We start from the raw sequence: 18,030 nt of genomic DNA on the forward strand, positions 1-18,030 counted from the left end.
TTGCCTAATGAGCTGCGAGTGAAACGTTGTTGTTAGAGTTCCAGCTCTCTCTATTCAGCACCTCTTAAATAAGAGTTCAAAAGAATTATGCAATGATCAGTTTATAATGTTGAGACACTTTGCCAAAAGTAAAAAGTGTACTTTTTCATAATATACAGGGACACTTAAAAAAAAGCAACACCAATGATTGTTTTTTTGACACAAAAATGCACATTTCAAGTATTAATTCAATATTTAAATTGTTTTAATTCAACAAAAAATCACTGGAAAAAATCTATGTGGAGTGCATACATTATTTACAAAAATTCCCCCTTACATTGTATTGTTCACCACTTCATTCTATGCATCAGTCCTAGTCTGCGCATGAACACACAGCTAGTGGTTGCAGGGGCGGTTCTAGGGGGGGGGGGCAGTGCCCCCCTAACACTGACCTCTGACCCCCCTAAAAATGAAAAGTGAAAAAAATGAAATATTTATGATTTATTACACGATTTATTGAATGAGGGAATAGACGGAACTAACATTATTCATCATTCTAGTCGGACCCATTAGAGTGGTGCACTCAGGACCAGAGGTCGCGTTAACCGAATATTTTCCGTCTATGACGGATTTCTTTTAACAATGACGGACAAATCTGACAAATCTGACATTTTGACAGATTAGAACAAACTCGGAACAGCGCCAAAGTTTCCCCGCAGCGAGGCTCCGGTGTTATGCCGTGTTATGCATGCCCTCCAAAAAGGAAATTACACCGTTTCCAAACCTAACTGTGCCGTACAAATCATTGAAATGAAGTTTGGCTTTACGCTGTGCACGCTCCCGCGAGGTGCAGCAGCCATGCATAACACGGCGCATGTGAACTGTGTCGCCTCCCCCGCCCCCCCCCCGTTGACAGTTCACGAGCATGCTCCCCCCCGTCAGAGTTGTGTAAAGGCTGACGGGTGATTCTGGATTTTGACGGAAGTTTTACGATCCTGTCCGTCAAATGACGGGCAGCAAAAAAGTCTAGCGCAACCTCTGCTCAGGACCCATTAGAGCGGTGCACTCACTTTCACTGTCCGGCTGAAGCGTGCGAAAAACAAACACTTTTCATCTTGGATCATCAGAGTCTGTTGCATCCAAGAAAGACTGATTGAAACCTACGTTTCGAGAGACTACCATGATAATTGAAGGTGATTTAAACTATTGTATCCGTGTAATTGTAGATGTAAAGTAGAGATGTAACTCTTCATTGCCTTTATTTGTATATAAATATGATATGGTGTTAGTGCAAAAATTGTACTATAACTTAAGCTGAAGCTAACAGTAATAACTATAAGATATATCTGAAATAAATAAGTGTACTGAAACAAATACCAATAACTGTATTGCATTGTTTTCTTATGCGCAATTACTTCATACTGTCTTCTTTTTCGTCCTGCATTTATTGTGCCCCCCTCAGAAAATAACTGGCCCCCAGTGCCCCCCCTAGTCAAATTGGTCTAGAACCGCCACTGAGTGGTTGAGATTAGGTTTTGTTTCGTATTTTTGGCTTGTGTCCATTTGTTTTATCCCTGAAGAAAAAGTAGGCCATGGCATGCATGCCTTCATTTGCCTAATAAGCTGCGAGTGAAACGTTTTTGTTAGAGTTCCAGCTCTCTCTATTCAGCACTCCTTCTAAATAAGAGTTCAAAAGAATTATGCAATGATCAGTTTATAATGTTGAGATACTTTGCCAAAAGTAAAAAGTGTACTTTTTCATAATATACAGGGACACTTCAAAAACAAAGTAACACCAATGATTGTTTTTTTTACACAAAAATGCACATTTAAAGTATTAATTCAATATTTAAATTGTTGTAATTCAACAAAAAAATCACTGGAAAAAATCTATGTGAAGTGCATACTTTATTTACAAAAATTCCCCCTTACATTGTAATGACATTTGTCATGATATTTTATAAAATGTTAGACTTTCTCTGACTTAAACAACAACAATTCTTTTTACAGTTCACTGGCTGCAACCATTGACTCCTTGTGTAAAAGAGCCCAATACAAATCCTTCAACGAGTCTTTTATTTTGAAAGTCAGCCGGAAGCAGATCAGGAAGTGGTGTACTTCCGGTCTGTAACTTGACCACGGTCCCCAGCAGACACTACAGACCCCTGCAACAGGAGTTTGGAGAAGTTGTTGTGTTGGCACTGCAGTTTGACAAGATGCTTCCCGGAGCGCTCGCCGTGCTGCTGACTCTTTTCAGCCTCACTGAGAGCAAACAGAAAGACTTTTATACATTTAAAGTAGTCAACAGCAGGGGGAAGTTAGTCTCCCTGGAAAAATACCGGGGTTCGGTAAGTCTTGCTCTGAAAAGATCAATATTATATCGGTACTGTGTAAAGTATTTGCTCTAACGGTCTCTCTGCATGTCAACCGGTTGCGTTAATGAATGTTGCATGGGAATGTTTTCTTTATTTTTCCCACTAAGCATTTCTTTATTAGATACTAACACACTGCTTCAGCGGATCAGTCTGCTCGGGATGTCCCATCATGTAGCCCCGCTAGCCTACGTGGCAACAGGCCTGCAGAGCTCCACACAGCTTTCATTCACTCCAGGTACGGATTAGTAAGTGAACCGGATCATCTCTAATGATCTCCCTACAACGAAGTGACGTATTACATTTCCTGTCACTACTGTGGATTTTTTTAATTTAGACTGTCTGATTCATCAAATGATACAAAACATACCCGTACACAAATGAGAGCAAATAAATCATACAAATATTGACATAATAATTGGTGGGAATTATAGTATTTACATCTCTTATAACCAGGGGTGCACATAATTTTTTTGCCCTGGTTCTCAAAGGAGCACCTGGAGATGTTGCTTGGTGCTCATCCTTAAAATGAAATAAACCGTAACTTTTGAGGGGGTCTTGACTTTATTTGCCAGACACACGGCACTGAACACACATGCAGAGGTGAACACAGAACACACATGCAGAGGTGAACACAACACAAGACAACATTAGCACCACCAGTAATCCTACAAGCTGTCATCACTACCCTCCTGACTGTTCTCCTCACTGTCTTCCTCTCTGTCAGACATGGTAGCTGATGATGTAGGCCTACTTCTTCCTCTCTGGTTGAGTCTGATTAGCTGCTTGCATCCACAAGTCAACAGCTGGGTTTGGGTCGAAAGTCTCTGTTGTCATCTTAGACAAGTGGATGTAATCAAATAAGTATGTGAACATAACCAATAACCTACCATAGCCAATAACAAATTAATGTAACTTATTTTATTTGTGTTGTTCATTCATATCTTATTTTACCTTAACATTTATTTATTTATGCATTTTTTTTTTATCTCCAGTTTTAAAGGATATTTTTGGTTACTGTCCTATAGTATACATTGAAATGATTTAAAACCTGCTTATCCCAATAATTACAAAGGAGTGCCTTGGAAATATGTGTTTACATAAATTGTGACCAAACCGTTTGAATTTAGACTAAGAGTCCTTTACCTCACTGAGCTGTAGTATCAGCCTCTCAGTCTGACAGGAGAGGACTCTCCCTCCACATTATTGTAGAAACATCTTCTTCTTATCTCCGTTAGAGCAGCTAGCACGGCACCAGATTATAATAACAACAGCGCTGGTACCACCCTCCCTCTCTCCCTCGCTCACTCGCATTTTGTCTGTGAGCTGCGGGCGCCAGATAAGCCAACATCCCCCATTTTCATCACTTACAGCGCCCATCGTACAGGGCAAATGGAACCGGGGTGAAAAGGGTATTACATTTACTTAATTGTGAATATTGTTACATCAAGGCCAAAAATTAGGATGAGCCCCAACGGTCAAAATGTTTTTTCCCTCCCAGAACTGCCAGCGCAGCACCTCCCCAGATCTGGCGCCCTAGGCGAACATCTAGCCAGCGCTACGGGCCGGCCCTGAGTTCATATCATGGTTCATATGCAACTCGCAAATATCTTTCTCTCTCTCTCTCTCTCTCTCTCTCTCTCTCTCTCTCTCTCTCTCTCTCTCTCTCTCTCTCTCTCTCTCTCTCTCTTCTCTCATCTCTCCTCTCTCCTCTATTTTCTCTTCTCTCTCTCCTTCTCAATGTTGGTACGCAAATGCACTTTGTTTCAAATGACCCGGTGCTCTTTTTTTGGCGGAGGTGCGCACCTGCGCACCAGTTATGTGCAGCCCTGCTTATAACTAAGGATCAATACATGTTTATCTTATCTAATTGTATAGGAAATTACTACATCTAACTGAGTTTATTTTAAATTCATATTAAAAATGTCTAAATGAAAAATTGTACATGAATGAAAATAAAAAAACATATACTAGAGCAGTGGTTCCCAAACGGTGTGCCGCGGCACACTGGTGTGCCGTGAGGCAAGTCCGGGTGTGCCGTGGGATTTTGTGACAACCATACATCAGGGTTGCCAACTCTCACGCATCTGGCGTGTGACACACGCTTTCACTCTCAATCTCACGCTCTCACGCTGCCCAAACTATTCTCACGCCAAAAACAAGAATACCGAAGACTAGAAACGGTTTTGAAAACTTTTGTCACGTAGTGATCGTCTTCTTAATAGAACATCTTTGATAATGTCTTCTGGCCAATCAGAATCAAGATAACGGCGTGGTGTTGTTGCAGGAAGTCCCGATGGAGAATACTTTTGCTGTAGTAAATCTCTATACATCGATACAACATTACGTGTAATGAAATAAGACCTCACGGTTTGATGATTGATAGGTGTGTGTGCTGTCTTTCATTTTGACACACAGAACAATGGGGGCTATCCACCCTTATCCACAATGTAAAGTCATTCACAGCCTCTTCCCTGTTCTCTCTTTGAGGAGCAGCAGGTTCAGCTTTCAGAACAAAGTAACGAAAAACTAAAATGGCATTCATTTTTTTAATATGTCGTGTAGTAATAGATTTATTTATTTTCTTCTCAAGAGAGTACCAGAATGTGTATTTTATGTTAGTATTTCAAAAAATCTCCTCGGGGACAATCCCCCCAGACCCTCCTGCAGGGGTTGGGTTTTCAGCATGTCAACTCTTTCACTTGTGGGGAAATTACAGGATTGGCTCCAGGTCGCTCTTTTTATTTACTACAAGACAAATGTGCCTTTTTATTTCATACAGTTCAATTTGGATTGAGACAGGGAAATAATCTAAACCTCACGCGTGTCGTTTCACTGTCAAGGGGAGCGTGTATGTAATTACATTGCAAATACTGACTTGAGCCCCACCACTGTATGGGTTAGCCCTACCATGGAAAACCCAACAAAAATACTACCGACCCGTATTGCGCATGCGCAGATCTAAGATCCGGTAGAAATGATACAAAGTAAAGTCTGGTGCTTATTGTTCTACTATAGGCCAACATAGAGTCAAAGAGTATATGAGAGTGAGAGTGTGTTAATTAATATATTTGGCAGTTTGGAGTAAGTCTGTAGATTTGTGTGTTTCATGTATAGACCTCTCACGATAATTAATTTTGTTGGATACATTTTCCCGGAAATTATTGCGATAAACGATAATATTGTCAGCACCGGTGTATGACCATTTTAGACCACTGACATAATGATAATATATAACAGTAATTCAAGTGGGCCTACATCCTTTCAAACTGCTAGTCACATCCTCATGTAAATGGAAATTTATCGAGTTCATTTTTATTTATCGTACGATAAGTCAATTAATTGCTTATCGCGACAGGCACACAATAAAACAGTGGAAACAAACATGTGTTTGACTTTCATTACTGAATGAAACTGTGTGCCCTTTATAGTCTGCGTCCAATATTGTGTATTTGTATATATTGTATATATATCCTATATATATATATGCTAAGGTCCCGCTGCTGACACGATAGCAGTGATTTTGTGCGCATATGTGTAATCAAACCCATGATACCAAAATCTCACTCCAGCCAGGTACCCAAAGTTGGCAACCCTGCCATACGTTATTATTGCAATATACAACTACACAGAAATAATTATTCTTTAATTTACTATATCAGTACTTTGTAGGTTTATATGTACGTAATCTGCGCGATTTGCGCATCCACATCTCCACGTGCAGTGCTGCATAAACATGGCTGAGTCAGCGATAACTCTCGAGGGGTGGAGGTATGCCCATTATTTTGAGTTCGTCCGAAGAATAGACAGGAATGTGACGGTGAGGTGCAAACTGTGTCCAGGCCAGAAGCTGTTATCCACTGCTGTAAACACCACGTCAAACCCTATGGTCAAACCTCAACAAACACCTGCAAAGAACACATGCTAATGTGAAGCTACCGCACACGCTATTTGTTGTTTGTTTATATCCATTTTTATATCACGTAGTCTTTTCTTCTTCTCTGTCTTCCGGTTGTTGCCTGTTTTGAATGACAAATACACACTACCGCCGCCTGCTGGTAAGGACAGTTATTGCCACTCACGCATGCGCAGTTCGTACGTGCTTGGCGAGTAAAGTAACGAGTTACTTTATGTAGATAGTAACGAAGTAGTGTAATATATTACTTTTAAAAAAAAAGTAATATGTAATATATTACATTTTTTTAGTAACGACCCCATCTCTGGAGTTGGCGTTCTCTACTCTGATTTACAAGAACAACAGGAGGCCACGGCTCTCTGTTGAACAGGACAAGCGAGTGGCCCTCTCCTCAGTGCCACCAAGGATTACAAAATTCTGCACGCCCCGACAGGCACATGTATCTCACTAATTTGTAAATCGGCAAAAATATTTACAATAGCACATGTTTCAATGCTGATTGCTGAAATGTTACATTTATCATTTGTAGTTCAGGACCATGGACAATGCAGCTTCCTTGCATTGACAGTTCTCTGTGCTGAATTTCTGCTGAGTTTCCTTTGCCTCATTTTTAATGTTGTGACCTGTCTGGTTTAAATGAGTGTGTTGCTGCTTTGATGAAGCCTAATTTGATAACGTTTCAAATTAATTTCTGAAATATTTAGTTAATAAATATTTCATGAGTAATATAGTTGTCTTTGTCACATTTTATTTGGCATTAGTAAATAATTATGCACATTTACAGATATTTTACATGATATGAGTGATAACACGTGTTATAAGGGCTATTTTGCACAATAGGTGTGCCTTGAGATTTTTACTTGTCCTTTGGTGTGCCTTGGGCACAAAAAGTTTGGGAACCACTGTACTTCTTTCACACACAGTGACGTCACAGCTACCCACAATGCAACGCGCGCCATATATTTTTTTATAAAGACGCCATTTTTCTGGAGGTGCAAAAATCCTGGCAATGCTAATATAAACAGCTAGCTTATGTAGCCAGGCAGAGCGCACTAAGTTTTTTTTCTGAATTAACGACCGAAGAAATCGCTGCATGTCTTCGGATTACATCTCTGGACTTGAGGGGTGTGCTCTAGGTCGTTACCAGCGTAAACTAGAGCTGTGTGGGTTGTTGGATGTACAATGTATGGAATTACGACCCTCAAAAGTGGCCTTCGGTCGATTTTGGCTGCATCTACGTCTATCTTCTGGAAACACCAGGTGAATACCCCACTTGTCACAATAATATTATCATGCCAATGCATATATGTGGTATTTTAGAGTTGACTATATTGATTAAGGCAATCGACTATGATATTCTGTATGCACCTCGTGTGAAATGGTTGATACCGGAAGTACGGTGTCGCCCTCGGCCCAAAACCCATATGTGTGTGTGAAAGACTAGAGGATGATGAACAATGTGTCAACAAATAGTGAAAGTATACTTTGCATATTATTCCCAAACTACAGAGAAACAAATTGAAAAAAGACGTAACACCATGTTTGGCATGATATAAATAGCAAAGGTACACTTTATAACGGTGGGCGACAGGTGCAAACGTGCTACAAGGGCTAAAAACTAATGCTGTCAAAAATTATCGCGTTAACGGCGGTAATACATTTTTTGAATTAATTGCGTTAAAATATTTAACGCATGCGCAGAATGGCCCGCCCCATACATCCCACCAGTGGCAGCACCAGGGTATACTGGGGTAGGCTACAGCCATACCAAGAAATGGCTTAGCCCCACCATGAAAAATGATGTTAAAGTAAGCAAAATAAAGTCCGCCAACTCACGCCGAGAATAGCACAGACAGCAGTTAGTAAGATTGATTTCAGTAGCCACTTGTCTGGAAATACCGAAGACTAGAAACGGTTTTGAAAACTTTTGTCACGTACTGATTGTCTTCTCAATAGAACATCTTTGATAATGTCTTCTTGCCAATCAGAATCACGATAACAGCGTGGTGTTGTTGCAGGAAGTCCCGACGGAGAATACTTTTGCTGTAGTACAGGGCAGCGCCATATAGATATCTATCTATAAATGAGGTAAAATAGATCTTTATTAATCCCCTTGGTGAAATTCAGGAGTTTAAAGCAGCAACAGAGTGAAAAACAGGACAGTACAGATTCACAGAAGGTTAAAAAAAGGTAATACAAAAATGAAAAATGCATTAGGCTATATAGTAACAGTTAAAACAAGATATCAAAACAAGGTAAAACGTTGATGATTTGAACGAACATATACACATTTCGGAGTTCGGATTGTTAGATGTATTTGCATGTAAGTATGCAGATATGACTGCAGGTCAAAGTAATTTGTCATCAAGCATTTAGGACACTAAATGCGCTCTACAAACGAAACACTGCAAATCAAATAACGCCGCATGGGGCTCTTTGCACCTGTCGGCCACCATACTTAAAGTTTGTAATATGAATAATTATTTCATAATACATCAATGAATACAAAATAAATAAAACAGGAGGGAAGAAGATTAACGGTGAAAAACTTGAAGGATTACCCTGCCCAATGTCCCCAGTTAAATGAACTGATACTTACAGATTCTCACAATTACCATACCTAGGAACCTATACCGTATTTCAAATAATAGCAGTGGTGGAAGAAGTACTCAGATTGTATACCAAAACAAAAGAAGAACATTCAAAAAATTACACTCTTACAAGTATGAGTCCTGCATTTAAAAAAAATCCTATTTAGAAAGTAAAAGTACAAAAGTATTGGCATCAAAATATACTCAAGAATAGAATTAAAAGTACACCGTCAGATATATTTCATTACACTTATTGATACTGTACACTATTGTGTCTATCACAGGTGAATCTAATTTGAAGTACTTTATATACTGCTACTGCAGGGCTGCTCAATTAATCGTATTTTAATCGCAATTACGATTTTGGCTTGCAACGATTATGAAAACAACATAATCGAAATAAAACGATTATTTCATTTTCTTTTTAATTATTATTTATTTAAAAAAGGAAAAAAAGTATAATTTTTTTATTGGTTTTTCAATTGAATTATACTTAAAGTTCAGGGTGATCAACTGTTAAAAACATACTACACATTTTTTGTTAAATGGATAATCGTTTTTAATAATCGTGATCTCAATTATTGACCCAAATAATCGAGATTATGATTTTTGCCATAATCGAGCAGCCCTACTACTGCATATCTATACCGATACTGATGTCAATGTGTACTTATTATTATTTGTTGATTTTTATTTTTGTATTAGGTATATATATTATCTGAACCTGTAAGGTGACAAGATAAATGTAGTGGAGTAAAAAATACAATATTGGCTTCCAAAATGTAGTGGAATAGAAGTATAAGGTAGCATTAAAAGGAAAATAATAGTAAGTACCTACAAATTATACTTGTACTTAAGAACAATACTTGAGTAAGTACCTAATTAAATTCCAACACAGATACATAGTATCAGTGGCGTTTTTATATGTACAAAACTGGTGGGGCACGAACAACTTAGATGTGTATAAGCTTCTGGTGCTTTTTTATACACGTAAACAAATAGCTGTAGGCTATCCATGGTTCCGATAGAGGGGGCGAGAAGCCGTGAATGAAGAACACGGAGCAACACTGTCAGCACATACATTTACGTACACAGCGTGGGGATGTCATATTGTAATTAGGGATGCCAGTGATTATTTGATTATTCGAATATTCGTTACAGTCTCCATAATCGAATATTATTTTTAAAAATCGATTTTATTTATATATTTTTTTATTATTATTTATGTATTTTTTTTTTCTGGCTTAGTTTCAACCAAAATATAGACTAATGCTAATAATAGTAATAGTATTAATAATTGTAAATGGCCATTGGTCACACCACCAGTTTGTTTTACTGTAAACTTGGAGGAAGCCTGCGTGCAGAGCAGACTGCTGCTGCAGCACGCTACACACCGACCCCGCCCCCACCCCCCCTCTCCCTCACACGTGCGACTAAAGATGAACAAAGCGGCAGGTAAAAAGAGTTCCTCCTCGTGGAACTACTTCGAACTTACAAGTCCAAAGGAAGTTAAATGCAAGCTCTGCGAAAAGACTTTGGTCTATCACAGCTCAACCTCAACAATGCGTTCGCATTTGAGTGCGAAGCACGCCAAAGAGGTTACAGAGAAAGACGCAGCACAGCCGGCCATTACCAACTTCACTTCAAGGCCACGTCGTTGTGATGACATGCGTGCATGTTTGTTGTTTGTACTGTTAAACATGTTCCAGTAATGAAAACAACAGAATTTTTCTCTCCCGCGGGGGGGATCGACCCCTTCATCGGTCGATCGAATAATCGATTATTATTCGCCAGGGCTGCCGAATAATCGATTTTGATCATGGTCAGTTTCTGGCAACCCTAATTGTAATGCACCTTAGTACATGGAGTAAAGGGCACCATCACAAAGCAATACTTAACAATAAGTGTAATGCTTCAGCATTAGCAGTGTAGTTTTTACAGTACTCGTTCATTTTGACAGCAGAGAGAGGGGCTAGATCAGAGCTTGCCCACATCGCTCAACACGGCTTAATGCGACTCAATAGGCACACTGTAGACACTAATCAGAAGATCGCAGACTAAAACAGCAATGTACAGACAAATCAGATGACTAAACATGATCTTAAAATATATTTGAAGATATATATATTTTTGCATATTATTGGAATTATTATTTTAATTGCCCCTGATGACGAGCAGAGTTGGGTGTAACGCGTTACAAAGTAACGGATGGATGAGTCATCTGTAAACTAGGGGTGGGCGGATCGATCCCAAAATATCGATACCTCCGATATTACGTTACGTTTCAAAATATCGATACTAGAGCCAATAGGATCGATACTGTTATACTTTTTTTCTCGTCTCCTCTACTCGTCAATTTCTTCAAAAAACTATGTGCAGACGAACACAAGTATATGCTCTTTTCTTCTCTCTCCACTGCTGTCCTCTTCTCCTCGAGGCTCCCTACCTGAACGCCGATTATCAAGCTGACTGACAGCAGCCAGCAGGGCAGGACAGCAGCAGCCAGCGACTCGCGAGTGCAACACACACACACGCGCATGATGACTGAGAGAAAGAGCAGCGTTGTGTGGAGCAATTTCACAACTGGCCATTAAAACGTAGCGAACTGTGATGTGTGCAAGAAGACAGTTCGCTACTTTGGCCACTTTGTATTGTTATTTTTCATGTTTGCACTTTAAATTTGCAAAAGTAAAACGTGTATTTGTCTATAAAAACTGTCCTGTCTTTATTCATGAAAATGAATTCAGATTTAGTCTATTAATGATGATTTCAGCTAAAAAATCATGTCATGCAGCTCTCCCCTATATGAAAGTACATAAGACGCTTTTCATTAAAAAAAGTATCGATATCGGTATCGGCGATACTGGCCCTGAAATACTTGGTATCGGATCGAATCCAGATTTTGTGGTATCGCCCACCCCTACTGTAAACTCCCTCAACGGGGCCGCTCGCTCTCTTTTGTTGATCGCCCTCTTACGGGTGAACAGTTCAATGTCCCGCTTCATTGTAGGAATTCTGCCATGTCTCTATCACTTTAGTTTGACCATCTCTGTTACTAAGTTATGGAATACTAAATACATAAGTAATTAGATACCTTACCGTTATGCGCTCATAAAGAATGATAAGAATAATGCGTCTTGAACTGGTTTCATTCATTAGTGTCTTGACGTTTCACAGACTGTTAGCTTGTTGTGTGGCTGGTAGCCTATTTTAGAGCATATAAAAAGAAAGACTTGTGTTATGTCTTCCTTAATGCAATAGTAATTAGGGGTGCAAGTGGAGTCTCGCAGAGGCAAAACTGTGGCGCGCACACTGTAGGTGCGCCGCAGTCTGCGTGATCTGCCTGTAGGGAGGGGCGGGCCGGCCCTGCGAGTAAAGTAACGAGTTACTTTATGTAGAGAGTAACGAAGTAGTGTAATATATTACTTTTTTTAAAAGTAATATGTAATATGTAATATATTACTAACGACCCCATCTCTGATGACGAGTCGCCACTGCATAGAGTGTACTTTTGTTGTTTTTGTTGATAGTTTTGGTTGTGTATATTATATTCTGTGTAATGCACATAACTTCATGAGGATATTCATGATAACACTAGATGTCAGCACCAGATGATGGGATGATCAAACTGTCAGTCTGTAGTCCAAATAAAATAATGCATGTGCTTGCTTTTACAGTTCTGAGCTGCTCTTGTGATTGACTGTAAGCTGAAGCATGGAGTTGAAACATATGACACTTATTAACTTGCACTAACACACTCAACTGTTTCTATTCTGTGTGCACAGGTCCATCCATGACACTTCACTGTTAAGCCCCTGTGACAGATATATTATCAGAATCTGCTTCTGTGTAAATGGGCTTACATAGACAAAGAGAGATGAATACGTTTTATAAAAGAAGCAAAAAATAGTGCTATTATGAAAACATTTTTTAAGACTATTTTAAAAAAAGAAAAGAAGACAATATTTATTTTGACGGTAAGGGAAATTTGCAACAAGCACAATAGGGCCCGTCTAAAAATATATTAATATTGTAGACTATAAAAAGAGTGCGTGTGTAACATGTACGTGATGATACTTTATAGCGCTCAGGAGTCCATTTCTTATGGCATGTTGGAAAAAACTAAATGATACAGTCTCCGCACAAAGCAGTTTGATATAAAATAGAATATATACTTTGTATTTCTTTGCACTTATGTAAACACAAGCTAACAAAACTAACACATGATGTGAGCATGTTCTGCACACCTGCTCTCTTTTAAGTTTGTAATCAGCTGTATGATTGGGAACCCAGTTTTTTGTTATTTTGTGACAAGACCGTTACTGTTTTTTGTTACTGTGGTGTTAGGTGTCCCTGGTGGTGAATGTAGCCAGTGAATGTGGCTTCACTGAGGAACACTACAAAGACCTGCAGCAGATCCAGAGGGACTATGGGCCGTATCACTTCAATGTTCTGGCCTTCCCCTGTAACCAGTTTGGGCAGCAGGAGCCCGGGAGCGACAAAGACATCGACAGCTTTGTGCGCAGAGTCTACGGAGTCTCCTTCCCCTTGTTCAGTAAGATAGCTGTTGTCGGAACCGGAGCCAACAATGTCTACAAATATCTCGTCGGTGAGTGAGATGTGGTGTGAGTTTGTTCTTGCATCACATGTATATATTTTCTTTACTTAGCAGCTGAGCCTGAAAGAAAACCAGGTTTATAATAACTGTGGAACCCAGGGCCGGACTGGGACAATAAGTCAGGCCGGGAATTATACACCCAGCCAGGACACTACCAGTTTCTTTTTGTGCCCTTTTGCTGGATTTATTTGTGAATATTTACAGCGTTGCTGCCCATAGTGATAGTAGTTTAAAGGTCCCATGTCATGCTTTTCCGGTTATTACCCGTCCCCTTGTGTGTTATGAAGGTTTTTCTGCATGTAAACGGTCTGCAGAGTCACAAACCCTCAAAGTACACCCGAGTAAAACTCTAACACAGAAAAGACCTGTCTTTGCTGCCCCAGAACGCCTCGTTGGAGATTTCTCTTCTTCCATTTGTTCCCGGAACCAAAATGGACCAATCCGCTGAGCTCCTCACACACCAGGACCTTTAGCGTACATTTTCAACTAACAGGGAGTCTCATTGACTTGCATAGAGCTCCCTGGTTGGTAATAGACGAGTTGGGATCGCGGAGAAATGCTCTCCGCAGACCCATGCTCACAGCGTTATAAACCTTTTTCTTACTCAATATCAAGCCACACGTTAGGGCTGTGCGATTATGGCAAAAATCATAATCACGATTATTTGGGTCAATAATTGATATCACGATTATTTTGACGATTATTCATTGACCATTTATTGAACTTTAAAACAAATAATATTTTACCAATAAACAAGAACAAATATGTTGGAGCGCACTTCCAAAACCATACTAAACATATATTATTAATATGATAAATAAAAATAAATTAGACCAAAATAAATTAAATCAAATATGATGCAGTGCACTGTCACAACCTACTGAAAACTCCTTAACATATAGCCAACATTTTGGTAAAACATATTCAACATATTCCACTCAGTTAAACGTTGAAGGCTGGCCAACCGTCATGGTCCAGAAGTAACAGGAAATAAATGTTGAACTACAATTTAAGACCAAATAAAAATGTTTAGGCCACCATGGCAAATGCTGGTAGGGCTGCTCATGTCATCTCTTAAAGATGTTTTGCAAGAAACACAAAGGCTGTTTACATGGTCTGGTTTCAGAGATGAGCGCAGGCAGGTGACAATATTGCCACCTGTACTGAAGACCCTCAGCCACGCTCCGACACATGTGACGCCGGCCAATCACAAAGCTTTGATGCGTTCAAGTGCATTCTTTTGGCACAGGAAGATTATGTTAAAGGACATTAACGATAAAACAGAATATTGTTGTTCTATTTTTAGACACATCTCGCGATCGACTGGTTGGGCACCCCTGGGCTAGACCATAGGTCTGTTGTCGTGGTAGCAAAGTAGTCAGCTGAAGCCACATCTCTCTCAACTTCCCCACGGCATTTGTCATATAGTGCAGGCAGCGCAGACCTGCTGAAATAATACCGAGACGGCATCGCGTAACGCTTGTCCAACGTGTTGACAAGTTTCTTAAAGCCCTGGTTGCTAACTGGGCACATATCTTTAGCGATGTGAAATGTAATGGCAAAGTACTTGCAAATAGTGGAAATAGTTTTACCCTTCTTTTTAACGAGTTGCTGCTCTTGTTCTGACATCTTCGCTCTCGCTGAACACTCACAACACATGTCACTCCCACGTGGCCGAGTGGGCTTTTAGGGAGGGGCGAAAGCGCACCCAGCAAAATAATCGTATTTTGTCAATTATGCTGTTTTCATAATCGTCGCAAGCCATAATCGTAATCGCGATTAAAATACGATTAATTGCACAGCCCTACCACACGTATTGTTTTTACTTCGGCTGTGAGTGTTTGTGTGTGCTCAGGATGAGTTTCGTGCTGTCCCGCTGTATCGCCGACCCGGAAACCACACCAGTAAGCCAGCTCACTGAGCAGCGAGCCTCGCAACGTCTCGACCAATCAGAGCACACTGGGCTCACAGGGAGGGGGGGGGGTTGAGCTCCAACAAGCCGTTTAAGACAGAGAGTGAATACCGGTGAATACACATACTTACAGAGATGCTGTATGAGAAACCAATGTGAGTTTGGAAAATTGCACAGTATAAATCTATTTTAGTAGAAATGGCCATGACATGGGACCTTTAAATCTACTACCCAATAATAAACATATATGGAGATGGGTTACTATTTAAAAAAAATGTGCAAATGTATTTGGGAACCTATCCATGTGAACAAAATTGGGGGTGGTCCTCAAATCCTCTAGGGGGGTCCGGGGGCATGCCCCAGTAAGATTTTTATTTTTTATTTGGAGTTAAATGCATCAATCTGGTGCACTTTGAGGGGGAAATAAAGAGACTACACCCATATGAAACAGAACTGTATACATTTCAATAATCATAAAATCATAAGAACATGGCCATAACCAATAACATACCATATCCAATATAATTTCATTTTTAAAAGTTGTTTATTTATTTATTGTTGGTTCATTTATAGTTGTGAGTGTGTCTGGGATCCTGAAACAGCCTCATTTGTCTCCCCCCTCTCCCTTCTCTCCCCCTGCTCCTCTTGAGGCAGCAGCAAAGACTAGTTTTAGCTCTCAACTAGTTTTAAAAGTTTATCTTACCTTTTTTCACTTATTTAACATTTCTTTGTTTTTATTCTTGCATAATTTACTATTCACTCCCCCCTCAAATGGAAATATGTGTTTACATAAATGGTGACCAAACCGTTTGAGACCCACTGAGATAACTTAGAGTCTTAGACTAATCTAAACACTCAGAGTCCTTAACCTTACCTGAGCTGTAGTTATCTCTCTCAGTCTGACAGCAGAGGACTCTCCCCCACCTTGTTGTTGAAACAGCTCCTTATATCTGTTAGAGCAGCTAGCAAATCAGATGCTAACAACAAAAATACAAGTAACGTTGGCCGTCTCTCTCCTCTCTCTATCTCTCTCTCTCTCTCTCTCTCTCCCTCTCTTCTCTCTCTCTCTCTCTCTCTCTCTCTCTTCTCCTCTCTCTCTCTTCTCTCTCTCTCTCTCTCTCTCTCTCTCCTCTCTCTCTCTCTCTCTCTTCTCTCTCTCTATACTCAGCATTTCTAAAACCATATTACACAAGTTACCACAGGAGAGGGTTGTCCGACCTGGAAAATAACGATCAACGAGAGGAATCACATGTAGGCCTATGACACAGCATTAAAAGTACTAAGATAGAGAGAACTAAGAAATATAGACAGGTGCAGGAATGAGTCCTAAAACCCAGAAATGATTTAGCATTTTACAACTTCCGGTTCCCTCTTCTCGAAGTGAACGTCTTTCTGAATGTGTTCATGGCTTAGAGGCCTGAAATAAGGTCTGTGGTTAACACAAGCTAAACAACATAAAGTACTGGAGTTATAGCCCACTCATGAATGTACATATAGGTCAAAACAACTATAACTGCTTACAAGTGACTAAATAAACTGACGAAACATGGATGTATAAAAAGAACTTGATCTAGCGTTGGAGGTGACCGTGACGTGGAGCTTATCTTGCTGATCGAAACTTGTGATGTATCATAAACGTGTGTTAGCCACATAGCTTATTATCCTTGCTATGCTAACTTTCGGGTCAGCATTACAAATACATCATCACTGCACCACTCTATATAAGCAAAGAATAACAGGGAGGAAAGAAGACAAACAAAACATGTCAAACAGAAAAAGGAACAGGAAGTAAAACAATTAGAGGAGATTAAGAGGAGGAAGAAATAAGTACATCAAAATAAAAGGAAGTGGTCAAATCTGCCTATAGAAGCTTTGTTGAAATGTGTAAAAAAGGACAAGAAAAATCTGTTAAAACAAAAGGAATGAATAGAAAACAAACTATGAAGAAGGGCAGGAAGAGTCTTTAGGCTGAGGCTAAGAAATGACAATGTGGTTAAAGAGACAATGTTTTAAATTGTGAATGCTTTTATTCATTGCAGAGTCTTCTGAAATGGAGCCTGACTGGAATTTCTGGAAGTATCTTATTGATGTCGACGGAAAAGTGGTGGATGCATGGGGACCAAAAGTTTCCGTGCGAGAAATTCGACCTAAAATAGCTGAAATGATGCGACAGATAATCCTAAAGAAGAAGGAAGAGCTTTAGCCATCTGTCACATGACCCTTTAGTGTGTGGGTTAGATTTACATGCGTTGGTACATGAACCAAAGAGATATTTTGCTGGTTGATTTGGATCTTCTTTGAATATTCCATTATATCCAAGTAACATGGCCAAAGCAAATTGTACGTGCCTTCTGAAGGCACTGCTGAAACACCACTATGTTTTTATATTTAATGTCACATTTCATATCAGATGGATGATATTTAAAGCTGCAGCCTTAAGCCAAATCACTTCTCTCCTTTCTGTTAGACATCTTGATAATGTTTTAGATGTTGTATTCATTCTGATTTGTTGAATAAACTTAAACTGTGATGAGTGAAACCTTGCTATTGTCACTATGTTATATTGAACGGAAATGTTCAGAACACAAATATTTGGCACTTTTCTTAATGAAAAACAGATCTCTTAGAGAAGAAGCCAAATG

At 39.6% G+C, this 18,030-nt stretch overlaps 1 protein-coding gene across 1 annotated transcript; it reads left to right on the forward strand.

Annotated features, from left to right (window-relative positions):
• Positions 1 to 2,130: 2,130 nt before the first annotated feature.
• On the forward strand, positions 2,131 to 17,927 carry gpx7 (glutathione peroxidase 7). Its single transcript, XM_034237321.1, has 3 exons — positions 2,131 to 2,327; positions 13,206 to 13,467; positions 17,428 to 17,927. The coding sequence occupies exons 1-3, from the start codon at positions 2,196 to 2,198 to the stop codon at positions 17,589 to 17,591; spliced, it is 558 nt and encodes a 185-aa protein (XP_034093212.1). The 5' UTR covers positions 2,131 to 2,195; the 3' UTR covers positions 17,592 to 17,927.
• The last annotated feature ends 103 nt before the right edge of the window (positions 17,928 to 18,030 follow it).

The sequence above is a fragment of the Gymnodraco acuticeps genome, unplaced genomic scaffold, assembly GCF_902827175.1.
Source record: "Gymnodraco acuticeps unplaced genomic scaffold, fGymAcu1.1, whole genome shotgun sequence".
Taxonomy (NCBI): domain Eukaryota; kingdom Metazoa; phylum Chordata; class Actinopteri; order Perciformes; family Bathydraconidae; genus Gymnodraco; species Gymnodraco acuticeps.